The 18605-nt window shown below is 38.9% G+C and overlaps 1 protein-coding gene across 3 annotated transcripts in view; it reads right to left on the minus strand.

Moving 5' to 3' along the window:
• ERBB4 (erb-b2 receptor tyrosine kinase 4) overlaps nt 1-18605 on the minus strand; it is a 636919-nt gene that overhangs the window by 157303 nt on the left and 461011 nt on the right. For all 3 annotated transcript variants that reach the window (XM_037398480.1, XM_037398479.1, XM_037398481.1), the window contains exons 10-15: nt 16598-16671; nt 14988-15078; nt 13336-13535; nt 2706-2838; nt 1823-1916; nt 311-465 (exon numbers count right to left, since the gene is read on the minus strand). In XM_037398480.1, the coding sequence (XP_037254377.1) occupies nt 311-465; nt 1823-1916; nt 2706-2838; nt 13336-13535; nt 14988-15078; nt 16598-16671 (747 nt within the window). The remainder of the gene's footprint in view (nt 1-310; nt 466-1822; nt 1917-2705; nt 2839-13335; nt 13536-14987; nt 15079-16597; nt 16672-18605) is intronic.

Below are 18605 nucleotides of genomic sequence, written 5' to 3' on the forward strand. Positions count from 1 at the left end.
TAGAAGTCATTTTACAGGATTACACTTTACTTTAAATGGTCGTGTTTGCTACAAACCAGTGGTACCTAGTAGGAAAGCAAAGAACATTGCTGTGAAAAGTTGTTCTCGATGGTTTTCAAAAGGGTAAGTTTTCTTCTGATAAGCTGCTGGACATTCATGAGTAGAACCTGAATATCAAAGGTTACATTACTGCTGCACACACTGTGTTTTCAGGAGTGGAACAAGTGCTTTACTAAGCCAAACTGCATGTAAATCATCATGTGCTATAAACAGTAAATAGGATGACTCACTTCACAGAATTTGCACTTACCCTTGGGTGCAGTTTGGATGACACGGATGACACTCACGATCTTCATCAGCGTATTTGAAAATAAAGCTGTTGGCCCCCTGTAAGCCATCAGGACATTTTTCCACACAGTTTGGACCATCCTTAAAATGGAAACACTTTGTGCAGTGGTCAGGACCCTGGGAGCGAGAAAGACAGAAATGTGGTGCATTCAAGTTACTCTGTCTTTTCCTGCTACACCAGAATTGCAGGTCCTAGATTGACAGCACACTGAGCAATAAAAAAATACCATTTATTTCCCAATGAACAGTGAATTAGCTTCAGTCTCGGTTAAGGAGCAGCAGACATGTAAATCCTGTTACTTTTGGCCATAAACTTACTCTGTAGAGCATACAACTAAATTCTAGATTCTAAACAGGTTTTCCTTCAACATTGATCCATACTGAGCCACATTTGCAAAGCAACTGAAATGGCCTTTCAGTAGGATCCCCTACCTCTGCACTCCAGAATTATTTTCCACACTGCATTCTCCCTGTGGTAACTGGTCACAACAATACTGAAGAGCTACAAGTTCTCCATCTTCTTATTATGTGTATAGACTAGATTGTTATGAACCACAAACCAAGGCTCCTGGACAATATAAAAGTAAAATTTTAAAGCTGTGATGATAAGCCAGCATATAACTGAATCTAGTGTCCACGTTGGGCACTTAGCCCTGCTATAAACCCAAATTTCCATCATGCGTTGAATACTTGAAACATTAGCTTCTTACTTTATGACTGTGTTGCAGAAAACAGTATTATGACAAAAATTATGATGCCTTTCCCATTTAGTAGGTAAGTTAAAGTAATAAAGAAATAATTTATGAGTTAAGTTTTCTCAATTATGAAGATCCTAAAGTACAACTCCTCTTTGCCCAGGACGCTTGTGCCTTTCAGTCTTTTGTATACTGCCAAGATTAAAAGAAAGAGACAATGTCTATCTCACAAAAGAGCACTAATCTTTGAAGACTCACTAGCCATTATAAAGGTAACAGCCACAGTTAACATTCATTTAGGATCCACGAAAAAAAAACCCCTAAACAAACATCCCAACATATTGTTCAAGCTGAGTGATTGAGACAATTTCCCACTTTTTTTCATTTTTTCTTTTTTTTGGGGTGTGGCGGGCAAGGTAGGTAACCAAATTTGTGGTAGAACAGGACAGAAGTGAGTATAAAGAATGCAATGATAAAAAAGGGCACTGAAACCACAACTGCATGCTATCTGTCATATAAAAAAAATCATGCATCTGTACCACTAAGGCATTAAGACAACTGAGGAAAGAAAAGGAAAACTTTTCAAACCACTTCCTTAAGGAGGCTGGTCCAAAGAACTTTATTACCAGTACCAACTTCCCTACATGCAGAATATGCATGTTTTCTATTTTTGTTCACATTAATTTTCAACAGCTGCTTTAAAGTCTACAAGCAGAAAATACCCATGTTTTAGCACCCTTTAACAAGCTAGCACATAATATATCAAATTTTGTTCTTACCGGCCCATAGCACGTGATCATGTTTTCTTCCATCTTTTCACACTGGGGATCACACTCCACGCAGACAGAACCATTTGCAAATTCTCGAAATTCCCTACGAAAGTATTTTCCGGGCAGGTTAGGAGAAAGCAAGTGAGACTGAGACAAAATGGCTGGCTCTTCACCTGGTAGAAATAATTTCAGCTTCGCTGAAGTCAGCAGACTGCCAGCTGAAATCACTTCTGTTAACGACATGATGCTGCTTCAAACCAGCTGAAAACCAGGCCTCATCAGCAATGTCATTCACAGACAGGTGAAACAGAAGATATCTTTTTTACCAGTATAAAACTATAGTGGGTTCCCCTCCCCCACCCCCTTTCCTTAAGAAATAAGGACCTCATTAACAGGACAAAGTAACACTTTTCTCTATTTTTATCTATAGAATTGTCACTCATGGCTCAGATTCAGGAAGCCACTTGTTACATTTGAGACACGGCTAACAGGTAGGAAAGGATTAGAAAGAGCATTGAACACAGTGCTGACTTTAGTTAAGTCTCTATAAACACTTGTTTTAAAGCCCGTTCTCCAAAAGGCTCGTCACTCAACAACAATTCTAAACTGAGGTCTAAATCTATAAAATGTCAGACCATGCAATGCAAAAGGTGCAACAAACTTTTCATGTTGCATGAAAATTTTAGTCAGCAGAATACTAGGTAAAGCCTTCTACACAAGTTCAGATCTGGAAATCCTTAAAACCTATCCCACAATATATTTTACCCCCAGATAAGTAGTATCGGCAGTGGAAACAGATATTGGTTGATGTAAAAGGAAAACAACTTACTTGGTGAAGTCCTGAACAGTATAATCAGCAACTTCAGGGAAAAGTGCAAGGGAAATATCTTACCCATCATAGAGGTTACAAGAGTCTATGCAGGTCCTTCCCCTGATGAAGCGCTTGCAGGAGAGACACTGGTCTGGCCCTGGCCCCCAGCAGCCATCACTTGAGCATAATTCATTACACACCATTCCGTCAGCAGCTGCAGATAGAGAGGATACTGTCAGTAATTTACATAGTCCTCTGAAACCCAAAGGAAAACACTTCATTCAGCATTCCACCACACTCAGAAAAGTGAACTGAACGTTCATATTTCCTAGAAACAGAATGGAGGAAAAAGCAGAAGATTGTCGTCATACTACTAACAGAAACATACTGTGTGCTCACAGTTTGAATACTGTGCAAACTTCTGGCCTGTTCCTTTCAGAAAGGATATAGTACAGTGAGAAAAAGGTTTAAGAGTGCTGCAAGGATGACCAAAACTAGAGAAGACCTTCTATACCAGGAATAAACAGGGAAGTAGCCTTAGATATAGATCAGAAAGGACTTGATTAAGGTCTATAAAATCATGAATGACAAGAAGAAGGTAAGTAAGCATGAAACAATTGTTTGTTGCTTCTTCCGAGTCCCTCATGGGCATTCAAAGAGACAGGAACCCTGCCTCAGGAACTGAGATTTTTTTTCGTATAAAGTATAGATCAAGCTGCAGAATTCCCTGACTCATGGCATGGTAAACACTGAAAATTTAAAGGATTTGAAAAATCAATTGCCTAAATCCACAGAAGGGCTATTAAACTGAAATATAAAACACTGTCTCTGAACTGAGGAATCACTGGAATAAAGCTTATGGATGGTGGGGAAAAAGTTGAAGGACAGTCACCATTAAGTCTGATTTTTTAAGTGCTTATTGCAAAAGCACCTGAAGATTCAAAGAGCTTCTACATTAAACCCCCCCAAACCACACAAAATCAACAATGAACAAAGAGTGATAGGGAAAGGTTGTTGCAAACAGTGTAATTAATTCTGTGTTAATTATCTGTTAATTCTGTGACAGATGGAGAATATGAGAAAAGAGCAAAAGGAAACACATGGTATCTCTCCAACATCTGAAGAAAGTCCAGTTGCAGTTTCAGCCAAACGGTGGCAGGCAAAAGGGTGAATCTCTTAATTTGAATTCACTCTTGCATGATGGAATGTTTTATGCAAATGAATTACATACTAGATTGAGTAGATTAAAACCAGCAAAGATCTGAAATATCAGAGATGGCAAGTATATAAACATTTGTTTGCTTTTTAAACCACTGAAAACAACATGAGAAAAGTGTCAAATAATAAATGAAAAGTAGGTTTGCTGGTAGAATTCTACCACCCCTTTCAATACTGTAGCAATGAAGATGTCCAGTCAGGAACACACACACTGAATACACGTATAAAACAGCAACTGCATATGGCCAGCACACATTTTAAGAGATGCAATAGCAAAATCAACAGAAAAATCTTTCTGCAAAATGCATAAAGCCTTCTGGCAGCTTTATATTAAATAAAAGACAGTAATTCTTTGTGCACGATTTTTCTACACTTCTTTCAGTAAAGCAGCATAGCTGGCTGACTGGGGGGAAAAAAGCTCCCTATTTTCATTTCAGGATACCTGATGTTATGTCTCCACTGTAAAGGATGGAACAGTGCAGTTAGGCACTGCCCATTACAATTCACCTTAACAATTAAAGAGTATACTGAGTTTTATTACCTGAGAAGCACAAAGCCCTTCTAAATCATGAAAGCGTCAGCAGAAATATGCCTTCTGCTCTCCATGGAATGTTTAAAACCTGGTTATTCTGTTCAGATGTCCCACATTTGAACCACTGAGTATCTGTCATAGCAGCCTACTGTACAGGAGAGCACACTGCTTCTTAGTGTGACTCTCTCCTTAACCATTCCTTAATCGCTGCTCTCCATCATACAGCATTGCTTCACATTGGCACCGTGTTGGTCAGACGCTAACTTTCTGATCTATACCGCGCACCTAGCCTATGTCCTCTTCTGTTTCCTGTGAGGCAACTCCCGCACCTCCTGTTGCCTGCTGACAGGCAGGAAGTTCACGTCACGCTGGCAGAGCACTCTCCTTTGAGATACACTGCCTGTCCTGTCACTGTCACTCTGCCTTCTGACCACTGAATTTATTAGAAAGTGCTTATTAGGAAAATAAAATGCAACAATTGTATCCATGCTTTCTCTCTGCTAGCCCATGTAGTGAGTAGGCAAGAGGAGTGAAGCTTCTTCCATATTTCTTTTCTTCTCGTCATATGACATTTTGCATTACCGAGATTGAAAATGGCAGACTCATCTACTTGTTTGGTTTTAGTCCTGGAACATTTTCTTAATTCAGTGCCAGAAAATGGACATTTCAGCTTTACACCTTTACAAGCAGCATGGGTACCAGTCAAAGATTTCACATCCCCCAGCCTGTGCAGGCAAACTGATCCAAGAACAAGAGATTCACCCACATGCTTCCTACTTGCACAGCGCTGTTGCTGACCTTGCACGGCTCTGCTGTACAAGTAATTCAGCAAGTAGATGGCACTACCTTACTCAACACAATACCACAAATAGCCTCAGACATGAAAAGTCTGCACACTCATGTCTTATCAAGTCTGGAATACTTGAATACACATATATATTTTTTCTATATCACATATACTTTCTTAAAGACAACACCAAAAAGTGTTCAGAAGTATCTTTTTGATGCTTCTTTTGCTTCATACCTCAAATCAGGTACAGCCAAAGAGAAAACAATTACATTGAGAAGTAATTCCGGGTGGTCATTTTGTTTTCATTAAAGTGTAATAATAATAATTATCACTGATTCCAGCACAGCAAGAGAAACCTGAGCTATTTAGCATGCTACTTCATAAAGATGTCTTATTCTTTCCCTGAGTCCTGCCTGTAAATGAGGAGTCATTCTACTGCAGTCAAAGGAACCACACCACACAAAACCAGTAAAAGCAGAGACAAAAATTTCAGCTTTTCATTAGCATAGTGATATTTCATTAGCATACAGATTTTCATTAGCATAGTGAAAAAAATAAATAAAGTTTTTATTACAACTACCAGATGTCAGTAGTTCCACTACATTGCCACTGACTGAATTTCATAGAAATCAAAGGAACTTAACAAAAGTTTTGCATTAGGAAATGCTACATGAGTAGTACAGCGTTTCCTTTTTCACCTACTTTTAGGCATTTTGTGTGTATCAGCCTAATGCTGGCTTTGTGCAGCACAGTTCAGCAGGAGCACTGACTTGGTCTTAAAGGCCAGTTTTGGCCTCTTTCATGTTTGCTGCCTACAAGAGCACCCAGAAAAAGCCCCAGGTCACACAGCTGGTCATTTCAGAGAAACCTAAACTATGCCTTAGGATTCAGAGCGCACTTGAGGACTCCCTCAGAGCAGGCTCCAGCACTTCACACCTGGTCTGCCATCTCCCTTGATCTCATCCAGTGTGACTGATTGGACAAATACAGGAGTCCTACCTCACAATGCCTGCCACAGGGATACCTGGGTTTAACAGACAGCTTCAGGTTTAAACTGTATCAGCAAAGAAAAGAAAGAAGGAAAAAACCCAAACACAGAAAGCATCACAGTTCTGATTATCAAACTTTTTTTTATATGAATACTTTTATTTTCTAGTCAATGACTCACTAAGCACTTGTCACACAACAAAAAAACAACACTGCTTTGGAGATCCCTTTGTTCTCATTATCTATCTTAAGAATATTAGTAATTCTTCCGATTTTTTTTAAACGCTGTCATCATTGAAAGGCAGTTTCCTATTTGCTTTCTCACCTTTTTTTATAACTTGAAATTGTGCTTTTATTACTTGTGATTTCCTTTCTTTTTGCTGTTTATTTACACACACACACGCTGTTTCAGTTGCACTGAAATATCCTTTCAAATAGCAAGTGACACTATTACAAGATAGCTCAGAAAATGTACTGAGTAACCTTATGAAATAGAAAGACAGCTTTTCAGTAAAGAAAATCATGATTACCCCATTGAAATCTAGCCAACAGAGTGTCTGTATTCTATGACAAAAACAATAGGAAAAAAAAAATCATTATTTCCTTCTACTTATTTTGAAGTTATAGAAATATTTTCATAAATGAAACTTGGCAAGAAAGGAGTGGGTTTTTTTTTCAAAGCTTATAAAAATCCATTACACTTTTCTTTCTTCCTCTCCTTTAATTATAGGGATGGCTAAAGAAATGTTTCAAATTTAGACACATTATTTGGCATTTTCATGAGCTGAGAATGTTCTGAAGCTCCAGCATATCACACGCCCATATGCGGCAGGAAAGAACAATAATGCATTTGACAGGAACTCACTTTCACTGGGAGTTTTAGAATAAGTGTTCATGCTTTACTAATGGGGTCACACAGGTTAGAAGCAGAAAGGTTCAATGTTTTTCCCAAATCTAGATAGCTAATTTTCTTGTGTTCTATCTAAAAAAAGAAAAATTACTGTTATTTGGCTATACACTTATGGGCCTGATCCAAAGCTCTGTGAACTCAATAGAAAAGCTCCTGCAGACTTCAATTAGCTTTGCATCATGCCTGATAATGAATGTAATCATTTTTTCAGGTTGTTAATTGGTGGCTAAATTGACATAATTCAGAACAATCACATTTATAGCAACCTTTGCCTACAAAGGTTTCAGTGTACACTGCAGGTGTCACTAAAGCTGAAAGGGATTATTTAAATAACTTTGTATAAAAGAACATTTTTTCTGCTTTTATTTTGTGTGCACTCATATTTAACATGAATCACCTCTGACTGTTCCATAAAAAAAACCCATGCTGGGAAAAAAAGGCAGATTCTTCACTTCAGCATGGAGCAACAGTAAAATCTAACTACCAGAGCACATTCTCTACCAATAACTTTATAGTCATTCATTCTGCATTAACAGTCATCATAACTAAGTAAGTTTTATGCATGAAACAGTGTTTAACATTTATAGTAGCATACAATTAGAAGTCTACATTAGATAAGAGCTTCATGCACTGCATCTTAGATAATCGCTCTCCAATTAATTTCCACTCAGCTTATCAGTTTGAAGACGCCCATTTGCCATCTGAACTCTTAAACAGTCTTGGGGGACACTAGCAGGCTGTGCCAAAGGTGTAATGGCTGTTGAAGGCTCAGCTTGTCCCTTGCCCTCAAGTCTTCTCCTGTAACCTGCCCCCCAAGCCTGGGTGTCTTTTAGGGTCTGCATAGTTCAGAAGTCTCTTGCTGATGAACACATAATGCCACCTTTTCCATGGTACTCAGCCTCAAAGGTGCCACTTTCTTCTATGTTCCCTGTGCACACAAGCTTAGTCACTAACACTTCTATCCCTGAATGTTTGTAGGGAAGGCGGAGAAGAGAGAGATCTCATTCCTTCCAGGTACCCACCCATCTCTGGTCCTGCATAGGAGAATATTAGCAAGACAACACAAAGCAACAGAGCATTGTGGGGTTTATGGATTTTTTTAAAATTCAAAAAACACACACATGTTTTGCTGCTGTATTTTCAACATTCTACGAGCAAGTGAAGTCTGCCCTACACTTCTAACCAGCATTTGGAAAAGCCATCTCAGAGGTGGTGAAATATTTCATGACCATTTTAACATTGTTAACAAGTGGCACAAACAGCAAGATGAAATAATTGAGACCCCACCTGGAGTACTGCATTCAGCTCTGTGGCCCCCAACATAAGATGGACATAGACCTGTTGGAGAAGATGCTCAGAGGGCTGGAGCACCTCTCCTATGAAGGCAGGCTGAGAGAGTTGGGGTTGTTCAGCCTAGAGAAGAAAAGGCTACAGGTAGACCTCATCACAGCCTTCCAGTACCTAAAGGGAGCCTACAAGAAAGCTGGAGAGGGACTTTTTACAAGGGCATGTAGAGAAAGGACAAGGGGGGGTGATTTTAAGCTGAAAGAAGGTAGATTTAGATTAGATATTAAGAAGAAATTCTTTAGTGTGAGGGACCAAAACTGGTTGTCCAGATGCCCCATCCCTGGCAGTGTTCAAGGCCAGGCTGGATGGGGCTTCGAGCAACCTGGTCACGTGGAAGGTGTCCCTGCCCATGGCAGGGAGGTTTGAACTAGATGATCTTTAAGGTCCCTTCCAACCCAAACTATTCTATGATTTTATGATTTTATGATCAAGGGTATAAAGTATTTTCTGTGTGCTGGATAATTCTGTAGCATTTTCCACTGGCTGAACTCTGTTGCCTTTATCTTCTTAATTGAGAAAAAATATTCAGAGTTCTGACAAACTCTATAATGTCAGTGTTATCTCAAAGATGAAGCATTAATATAGAGAGAACTTTTCCACAAATATTTTACTCCCTCAACAATTTCTCAATATTTGCTCTCTGACTTCTACAGTCAGCTGAACATAGCATTAAATGGTATGGAAAATATATCATTGTGATATATCACAAAATTAAATTAAATATGATGCTGACTAGAAGATCTTATAAGCTCTTACATGAGTTTTAAGAAAAGCTACACGTTGATAGTAAGTGTTTGCTGTAACTTGCTTTAAGGCATCAACATCACTAGGTAGTGAGGAAAACAAAAACAGGCTGATAATGACTCAAAATATGCAAAGAAACAATAATAAACACACCTGAGAATGGCTGTAATAATGAACATGGTTTAGACTGGTTTCTTCACTGGAAACACGTGAAAAAAATCTTTAACAGATATTTTCACACCCTGCTAGCTATCATGCAAGCAAATAGACTGGATTTCTACCACAGAGGATGGCTTTTGATCCTGCAAACACATACTTATACATTTCCCTTCCACACTCTCGTTACATCTTACTTGTCACTCAGAGAGGCATGGGCATATACCCAAGCATCTGAAGGATCAGGGCCTAGAATAGGCAAAACAACAGAAAGGCAGAAATGGAAACTCTAGAGACTTGCCCCCAGATCCCAAACATGCAGGCAGTGGAAGGTTCAGAGAAAACTCTCCTAAACCTCAGTCTGCTGGCCTATCCTGGAAATCACAGATGTTTCAGAGGACGCTAGAGAAATGCATCTGGCTCTAAGGAACAGTTCTGCCCTACTCCAAGTAATTGTGAAGAACTTAGTTAAGCACCTAACCTGCAGCAGAACCCATTTAACCCCACAGAGATGCAACTGACAGGCAGAGTTGAAGCAGCAGGATAGCTCTTCTCATCTAATGCTGACTCTCAAAAGGCCACAAAACATTAATTCATTCACACAGACGCGCATAGAGAGAGAAAAACACTGTTCCCTATTAGCATTCAGGAAATCAGCTAAGCCACTGCCTTCTGATTGGAGTAACTTGGCCCCTAGGCTACATTCATTATATACAGTCCATTTAATGAACATAGGTTACAGCCTATTTCTAAAACTAGTCCCTTAGTACTGTAGCTTACATTGTGGCTTCTTAAAATGAAATGAATGAGCTCTGTTTTCCTTGTGAAGATTCCCTTGGTGTTGTTTCATAAGGTATCTTTAGGAGTATTTTTCTTCCTGGAAAATAGTGAGTGTCTATTATAACAAATCCTCAATAAGCTACAAGTCAAATAAAGTTTACATTTTCCCTTTGTGTGCAAACGTCATGACAACACATACAGTGCAAGAGGATGATGCGACACGACATCCAAGTTTCCATTTGCCGTGGAAGCCCATGTTTCAGAAGCTGCGTCTGCTTCAAAGGAGCTCTTTGAAAGGGAACTTAGCGATCACAGGAAAGAGCAAAGAGTTATTTGATAAAGGAGTCCTGACAATTAACATCGGAATATCTTCCAAACTACTGTGTTCAGCTATGTCCACAAGCTCTCAAAACCAGTGAAACAAATGGGATGCTATTCCATGAAGGGAAAAGCACCTTACCAATTCCACCTCCGAGTGGTTTTCCATTGTCTTCTAACATACTGTAAGTTACAGATAGCTTGAAGCAAAGAGGAAGCATTACTGTGTGAGATCTGAGGCCTATGTTCAACCTTATTACTACTTACTTTATTTTTACAATAAATCTCTAGGAATGGAAGAGAGCTGGTTGTTCTTTCATTAAATGATGCATCATTATCCAATAGCTACGGCAAATCTGCTGTTAGAAAACATGGAAAAGCACAAAGAGCAAGATTTTTCTCCCATAGTCAGCAGTTTTTCATACGGTAGAGAGAAAACCTATGCTCTCTGGAAGGTTCACAGGTTCATGTATCTCCCAGCAAGATGGGACCACTAGGATCTTGGAATACAACCCTATTGACTCTTGCATGGTCATCAAGACTTTGTGCATCTTCAGACAAATTCTGTTCTGTCAGCCCAGAAATTCCTTATGTGAAATCTCAAAGGGCTAATTCTTCCTGTCAACACGTAGACAATATACTTGCTACTGACTGCTAGCACAGATCTAGGCTCCTCCTCACCACTTGATCCTATTAAACACAAACCCCATTGCAGGGGAAAACAATGAGCAATCCACCATTCCTGGATTCTCTTTCTTGGCAACACCTCTATTTGCCAAATAATATACCATTTTTCATGGTTGGCTCTCTGTATGGGGGCAGAAAAAACAGACTGCATACCTGAACTACAAGCCATCTATAAATGCTCTAGCAGGCAAGACTGAAGGCACTAGTTACTCATGGGAAGTCAGGAGCTTTCCTCCAAGTTTCAAAGGAGCCGATGGCGCCAGAAAATGCATGCTTTTCCCTTGTAAGGCTGATCTTATTCAACGTTCAAATAATATTCACCCTCAGAAGAAGTTGAAACAAAGAAAAAGCCTTGAAATGGAAAAAATGAAAAATAAGAGAACAAAAGCCTTTAAGATGATGATACAAAGCTCCTGGTTGTTTAACAACTGGAAGTAATTCAGAACAAGATAAAGTGTGCTGAAAACAGAGATCATCCTTTGTCCTGCAACAGGTTAACTCATTTTGTTATTCAGGAGTATTCTTAGAGTCAGTATTGATGCTTCGCTCCCACATGACATTATCATCATGTGTTCAATCATCTCTGGATGACAAAGAGAGGTATGGTACTCTCACAGACAACCACCTGGATTCATTTACTCATGCCTTTGTCACCTCTTGGCTGGATTACAGCACTAGAAACATCACAACATGAAGCTGTTCAATGTACAGGACACCTTCGCGTGCTTCCTCATCACAGAAGTAGCAGCAGACACTGCATTTCTCCTCCACCTTCTGTACCGCCTTCCCACAAAATGTTCTACCAAATCTAAGGGTCTAACCCACAGTTTCACAGTCTATGCCAAGAACACCTTCTGCAAACATACACAAAACCTTCTATCAAGAAAAGTTCTGTTCGACACATCCTTCTGTCTCATATAACAGAAAGTTTATATTGAAGGATTAAGTACGGTACAGTTTCAAAGTGGTCAGTGGTCTGCTGGAGATTAAGAAACAACCCTTTACCCCTACATCCTCAGGCATGATCACAATTAAACTACATCAACAGCAAGAGGCATTTCTTTAACCTTCACTTTTTTTAAACTTGTATGTAGAGAAACAGCTAAATAAAGATGATAATAAAAAGACCCCCCCAAAAATATAATCACACAGAGACCTAGCAAACAAGACTTTCAGCTTCATGTAGCTCTTACATGGCAGAAAAGATTAGAATAATAAATGAGAAGCAGTGATAAGCGATAAGCAGGGATAAGTTGTGTTTCACCTAACACTGGAAGGTAGTGATGAGCACAGGCACAAAGTCTCTCAAACCATAACAGAATAGTACACTTCTAAGGGAGGAGAGAAAAAAAGAGGAGGAAAAAAACCCCTAAACTAAAGGAATAAGTTAGAAGTAGGACCACAGCCTGAGAAAAACAGAAGCAAATGTTTCTGGCTGGTCATAAGCACAAACCCCAGAAATATCACTTAAACATACAGCAATTTAATGCATCTCCTCCTTTGCTAGCAGTCTAACAGATGCTTAAAATGAACTGTATTGCTGCTACAATATGACTGCATTAATGCAATTTGCTGCCTGATTTCTGCATAACCAAATTGTTACATCTGCTACGTAGCATTCACTGCTTTTCAGTACTATCATCTCAGTCCAGGTACGGCACATAAGCTTTTCTGAAAGACAATTAGGACAACTTAAAAGTAATCTCCATTATCAGATAGGTTAAATACAGAAAGGAGGAACTCAGTCATCAAAAGCAGTCCCAAAAGTGACCCTTCTGGGTTAAGACAGGGCCACATTGGTGAAGCAGGGTAGGGGAAGCAAAAGATACTAATCTCACTCCATAAGGAAAGGGAAGTAGTTTTCAAATCTGTAAAATCAGCGCCTTTCATGAATGTTACATTCACTCCATGTTTATAGCCTTCAGAATTCCTATTTGTGAAACTGGATCTCCAACCTGGAAAGCTCGCATCACGGTAAGGAAGCTGTCCCCTCTCTTCTCCTTTGCTTTTGTTCATACCTTAAAACATTTCATTTGCCTATAAATCTGCTTAGAGGCAGACTGGGCCAAAGCTTTAGATTCTGTAAATTATCACAGCTCCACTGATGTCCATGGAGCTCTCAGAGACACCAGTGAAGTTTCTGCCCTGCTCACCGCACTGCATCCTGTCAGTAGTTGTATCATTTTCACCTGAAGTGAGCCAATCCCAGACAAGAAGATCTGCACTGAGCAGCAGTACTTACTGCAGTTCTCTGCCTTTTTATTTCGATGAATCACTGTTTTTTGACTGGGTGTGCTGAAGAGGCTAGTCCAGTTGACAGTGTGGTAGTAGCACAAATTGCTGTTGTCTGTTATGTAGATGTTGCCAGCACTGATTTGCTTCAAGGACTGAAACTGCAGAGAGGTAATGCCTTGTTGCTTTAGGATGAGTAAGGAAAGGCCACTGTGATGAAAACAAAAGTCAGAGAGAACAGTGATTAGCTTCGAAGGCAGAACCTATTGGAGCTGGTTGAGAATGTCCCACTAGAATTAGTTCCTAATGTCAAGATGGTCTTTCTAACAATACTGAAATTTGGTAGGAAAACTTTTATGTTAGGGTGACACAAATATTTTATGAGTCAACATCCAGTTCTTTTGCTAAGAAAATTATGAGTCCTGTAAGAATTGTGGTACCACAAGCTGTGATGCTCACAGCACTAGGCCAAGTGGGCTGGCAGAACTCCTCAACTAGTTCCATTTCATGAATTAACATATTTTTTCATATAAAGTGCTGTTGAGAAACTGAATAAAATCCAGATTTTTTTTTGACAGAATTAACATTATGAGAGTTTATATGCTAAGGACAAACTGACAGAGTCATGTAAAATGTATTAACATCTTCTGTCAGGCATCAAATTAATATCATTTTAGTAATACAGGAAGAAATTGTTATTTTCAAGGAAATTTTTCCATCCCATTTTCTACATTTCATTTTTATTTTGTTATAATATGTGGTTATCGCCTTTCTTCATCAAAGGAATGGTAAATTATTGTCTGTGTAACACAGAAATGACTGCACATATTTTATGACTGCAGATTAGTGAAGAAAATATCCAGTTTCTGGGCATCCTTTAAGTTATTGTATTTTAATGATTATAATTGTTTTCCAGCTGTTACAAATAAAAATTGCTGCTTCAAAATAGAATGTTGGGCTGTGATTCAATCTCAAGGTTTCTCTGCTATTCATAGTCTGCTTGGGTTGCTACTTAAGATGCAGCAGAACCCCATGAGTGATGTATGGTATTTACACAACAGGAAACCAGGGGTTGTTGTATATATTGTTCAGGTACCTTCTTGTGCTTCCCCCATTATTTCTCACTGCATTTTCTTCTGTTCAAACCAATTATTCCATATGAGCTGTCATATGGAAATCTCTCTAGTGAAAATGGCACTACAAAGCTAACGTACACCCCAATTGCAAGGTATCTCTCCCATATAGTTATCTTTTATTGCTTCTTAAGACCACATTGTTCTTTGGGCACATCAGCCTGCACTTCCAAACACAACCATATACACTTCCTGAAAATGGGCCTAGGTTCTATTACTGCTACATTTTAAGTTATGTTTCGCATTCACAAGGTATTTTAAACCATGGAATGTACCTTCCAGACAATGAGTTAATAGCTACAGTAATGAACCAAGACATTCTTTTTTTTTTCAATCATTATGTTCAAAAGGTATTACCCATTATAAACAACTGATTAGCAAAGGTAGCGTTAATGAGTACCTTGTTAACACAGAAAAAATGTATCAATTTATGATGCCCTTCCCAAAGGATGTTGCATTCTGTGCTACTGAACAAAGAATCATTGAATTCTAATAAAAAATTATTCCATCAACAGAGGAAGTACCTTACCTATAGAGAGCTCTTCCACCGATAGTAACCAAGTTAGAAAACACCCTGAAATCTGTCATATTCTCAGGCCACGACTGTATGTTCAAATACCCTGAAGGAGAAAAAGGCAAGCACATGAATGTCAATGACTTCAGCCATAAAGACTGCTTTATCACATACGTGAGTTAGGACAGTGTTAGACTATAAACGAAAGACAGTGCTTGTTTGAGAAAAAGAAATAAATAGGTAATGAATGCTGCAGACTAATGCCTTTGAATTTATCAGTCTGCTCAACACTGTCTTCCCCAAGAAAGCAAAGGAGGAATTGTCACAGCAGCATTACATCCACTTTCAAGCCATAGTAGAGGGTGAACGTAAACACAGGCTGGAATCCTGCAAGGCCTCCTAGCCTCTTCTGAACAGCAGCAGCAGAAAAAAGTGAAGATTTGTCTGAATTAAGAACATTCTGTTTTAAAATGTGCTAAAGAAATAGGACAGAAATTGAGGGACCCATCATGATTCATTAAAAGATGACAAGACCTTCCTAGAACAATGAACTTGCATTTGTTTCTGAGTGTGTGTGAGAACTGTTCATCACCAGAGAGCATTCTCTGCGTAAGTATGTCAGACTACTTATTTTGTGTTACACACACCTCTACAAGAGTGCAGTTCCCTATGATTTTGATTCAGTACTGGACTGAAATGCTGTACAACTTTAAACATAGGGGTAATTCCACTTAAGTAGTAGAGCTCAGACTGTCAATTAGTGTGCTTAAGAATGGCAAATTACAGACACTCAGATGCCAGCTTATTTTTGACATTAGTTAGGGAGATCATTTTTAATCCCACTGGTTTGGTAAAACACAAAACTTTTGAGAGGTGAAGCACATGTGAGAGAACTAATTTTAAATGCCAAACACTTGGTGAGATCCACCCAGCTACAATCATCCTGTAGTGTCCAAAGATTTTTTTGTGTGTGCATGAATTATTTTTTTTTGCACTTACCTATCTATACATAATCAGCAATCAACTGAGAACTCAGAGCTGTACTATCTTCCTCCTTGCTCCCCCCGTGGTTAAACAACAAGAAGATACAAGAAAACAAAGTACAGAGTTCTAGCTATATGATCCCAATGAAAAGTCACAAAGGGGAAAGACTACCACGCCACATATTACACATTTGTCTTTAAATTACAGAAGCTAATTTGCAGCAGCATCTTCTGTCAGACCAAGAGAAGTAGCTGCAAAACCAGATTGGCTTGTCTGGTTTTTTCCAAGGTGTCTTTCAAATGCATTCAGTTGAAGACAAGGGTTTTGCACATTTCAGCACCATTTTCCTCACCACTTTGCCAGCATGGGACCAAGACCCATTGCCCACCTAACAATAAAGTCTTGGTCTTCTGATTCTTGTGTACCCCAAACATAATGCACATTTTGTATTCATGAGCAAAGGACAACACAGTTGTGAATATCAACAGATACTAAAGTTGTTGTGTATTAATTTTTTAAAAAAATTACAGTGTGATGAGTGTAAAGAAAAAAGCACCTCGTGTTCTTTAGAAAACCCAACAAATTACAACCATAAATGCAAAGTGAGAAGTTCAGGTTATAGGAAATCAGAAGTGTGTTACCTGTTATCTCTCTCACTGTTTGGAAGATGTTTAATTTCTCTGGATTGATTGCAGCAATTGTGTGATACGGGTCTCTGAAAGATTAAAAGCACAAAATTTGATGCTTTAAGTAAAAAAAGATCAGGTTCTCAAAGCCATACCATGTAGAATGCATATTTCAGGAGGTCAACACCTTGCTTTTAGGCAATATATGTGCCAGATTTCTTCAGACTGTTTCTAACTTCTTCAGATTGTTGTTCCTGCAGAACCTGTGCTAACTTCTCCCAAGTCATCTTGAAGGAAAATAATGGCGCTTAGTAGCTTTAAGGTTCAAATCATTAATGTTTTAGCAAATATTTATGCTCATGGAAAATTAAGGCCTTCTAAACAACCATGAGTGACCTCCCTAAAGGAAAGATGAATTTTCAGTATTTTTTCAAGGAATACTAGCTCAAATAGTACAGTTGTGGTACTGTACTACCAGGACTAACAAACCCGCTATTGAAACAAGTGACAAGGTATAAGCAAAATAAAACCAAGAACATGCCAGCAATTCCTGACATGTGGCATTAAAAGGTACACTTTTTAGAAGGTGTTGGACAGGGGAACATCAAAAAGCACAGATCCTTGCCAAGCAAATTTGTCACCCGAGTAATGAAATACTCTCACCAAATGCAATTTCAAAGTTAAATATGCTACAGTGTAAACAAATGAAGCTGGCCTTGATGTTGAGAGTGCCATCATTTAGTGATTACCTGCCCCCCCCCCCTTAATTTTAAAGGAGTAAAGACTTTCTAGCTACTTAAGAAGCCAACTAGAAGCCTAATCCAAACAAAAATCCTTTAAAAATCCTTCTGTAAATGCTGTATTATGGTATTTTTGTGCATTTTCAGACGGTAGAAAACACCCTCAGTAAATTTGGAGCATGCATTTCCATCTCTCCTCCTTCTGCTTTTCAAGGGACATAATTCTTGGAATTGGAACAGAGAGATAATCAACTAGGCTGTCTGGGGACAGGCCTCACAAGTCTATGAGGTAACAGACTGATGGGGTCACTTCTAACCATCCTGGAGGTGACCCCAGGTTAGCAGCAACACAATGAGATCTTGAATCTTAACATGAAGCCCAGTGGACCACAGAAGTATCCTATACACTAAATTTTAACAATATGGTGCTCTCAGCAAACTAGATAACAAGTTTTGACTACACAAGAGAAACACAGCACTTTGTTTTTAAAATGCATTATTACTAAAAAAGAAAAGACCCTTGCATGTAATAAACATGAGGTTGCTGAATTTCACTTCCAAATGATAAGTTAAAGTAGTCTTTAAAGATACAAATATAATTGCCCATTAATTTATTCAGGGTTCACAATAAGGTAACCAAGGGTAAAGAAATAAAAATAAAATGGAGGACAATTAAACATTTAAACCCCTTAAACAGCCAAATGCGTGATAAGTTTTATCAATATATAGAACTGTAGAACAATGCAGTCATCTTCTACCCTTCTTACTAGCAGAGCCAGGATTTTTCAGTAGAACAAGCACAGCTGAATTTTACAGCTCCAAGAATGAGAGTTTCAGTTCATTGTGAAACTGGAGATGGACAGCTAAAGGGAAGATAAAAAGCGGTGAGCACTGAGGGCTTCTTGTTCCTGCTACAAGTCACAGGGGTGTGGTAAGGAAGGAGGTAGCATTTGCTGCTAGCTGGGGCTGTCCATCCTTTAAACTACAGCTCTCCTTGGTATATCCCACCCCTTCACACGCAGTGACACTAGCAGAAGGCAGCCTGGATTTTTAGCACCCTGTGGTGGTTTGACCCTGGCTAAACGAAGGTGCCCATCAAAACTGTCCTATCACACCCCACCTCAACTGGAGAGGGGAGAGAAAATATAACAAAAGGCTCGTGGGTTGAGATAAAGACAGGGAGGTCACTCAGCAATTACCATCATGGGTCAAACAAACTTGACTTGAGGAAAATTTATTTAATTTATTAGTAATCAAATCAGAAAAAAACCACCTTCCTCCCA

The sequence above is a fragment of the Falco rusticolus genome, chromosome 8 (assembly GCF_015220075.1).
Source record: "Falco rusticolus isolate bFalRus1 chromosome 8, bFalRus1.pri, whole genome shotgun sequence".
NCBI lineage: Eukaryota > Metazoa > Chordata > Aves > Falconiformes > Falconidae > Falco > Falco rusticolus.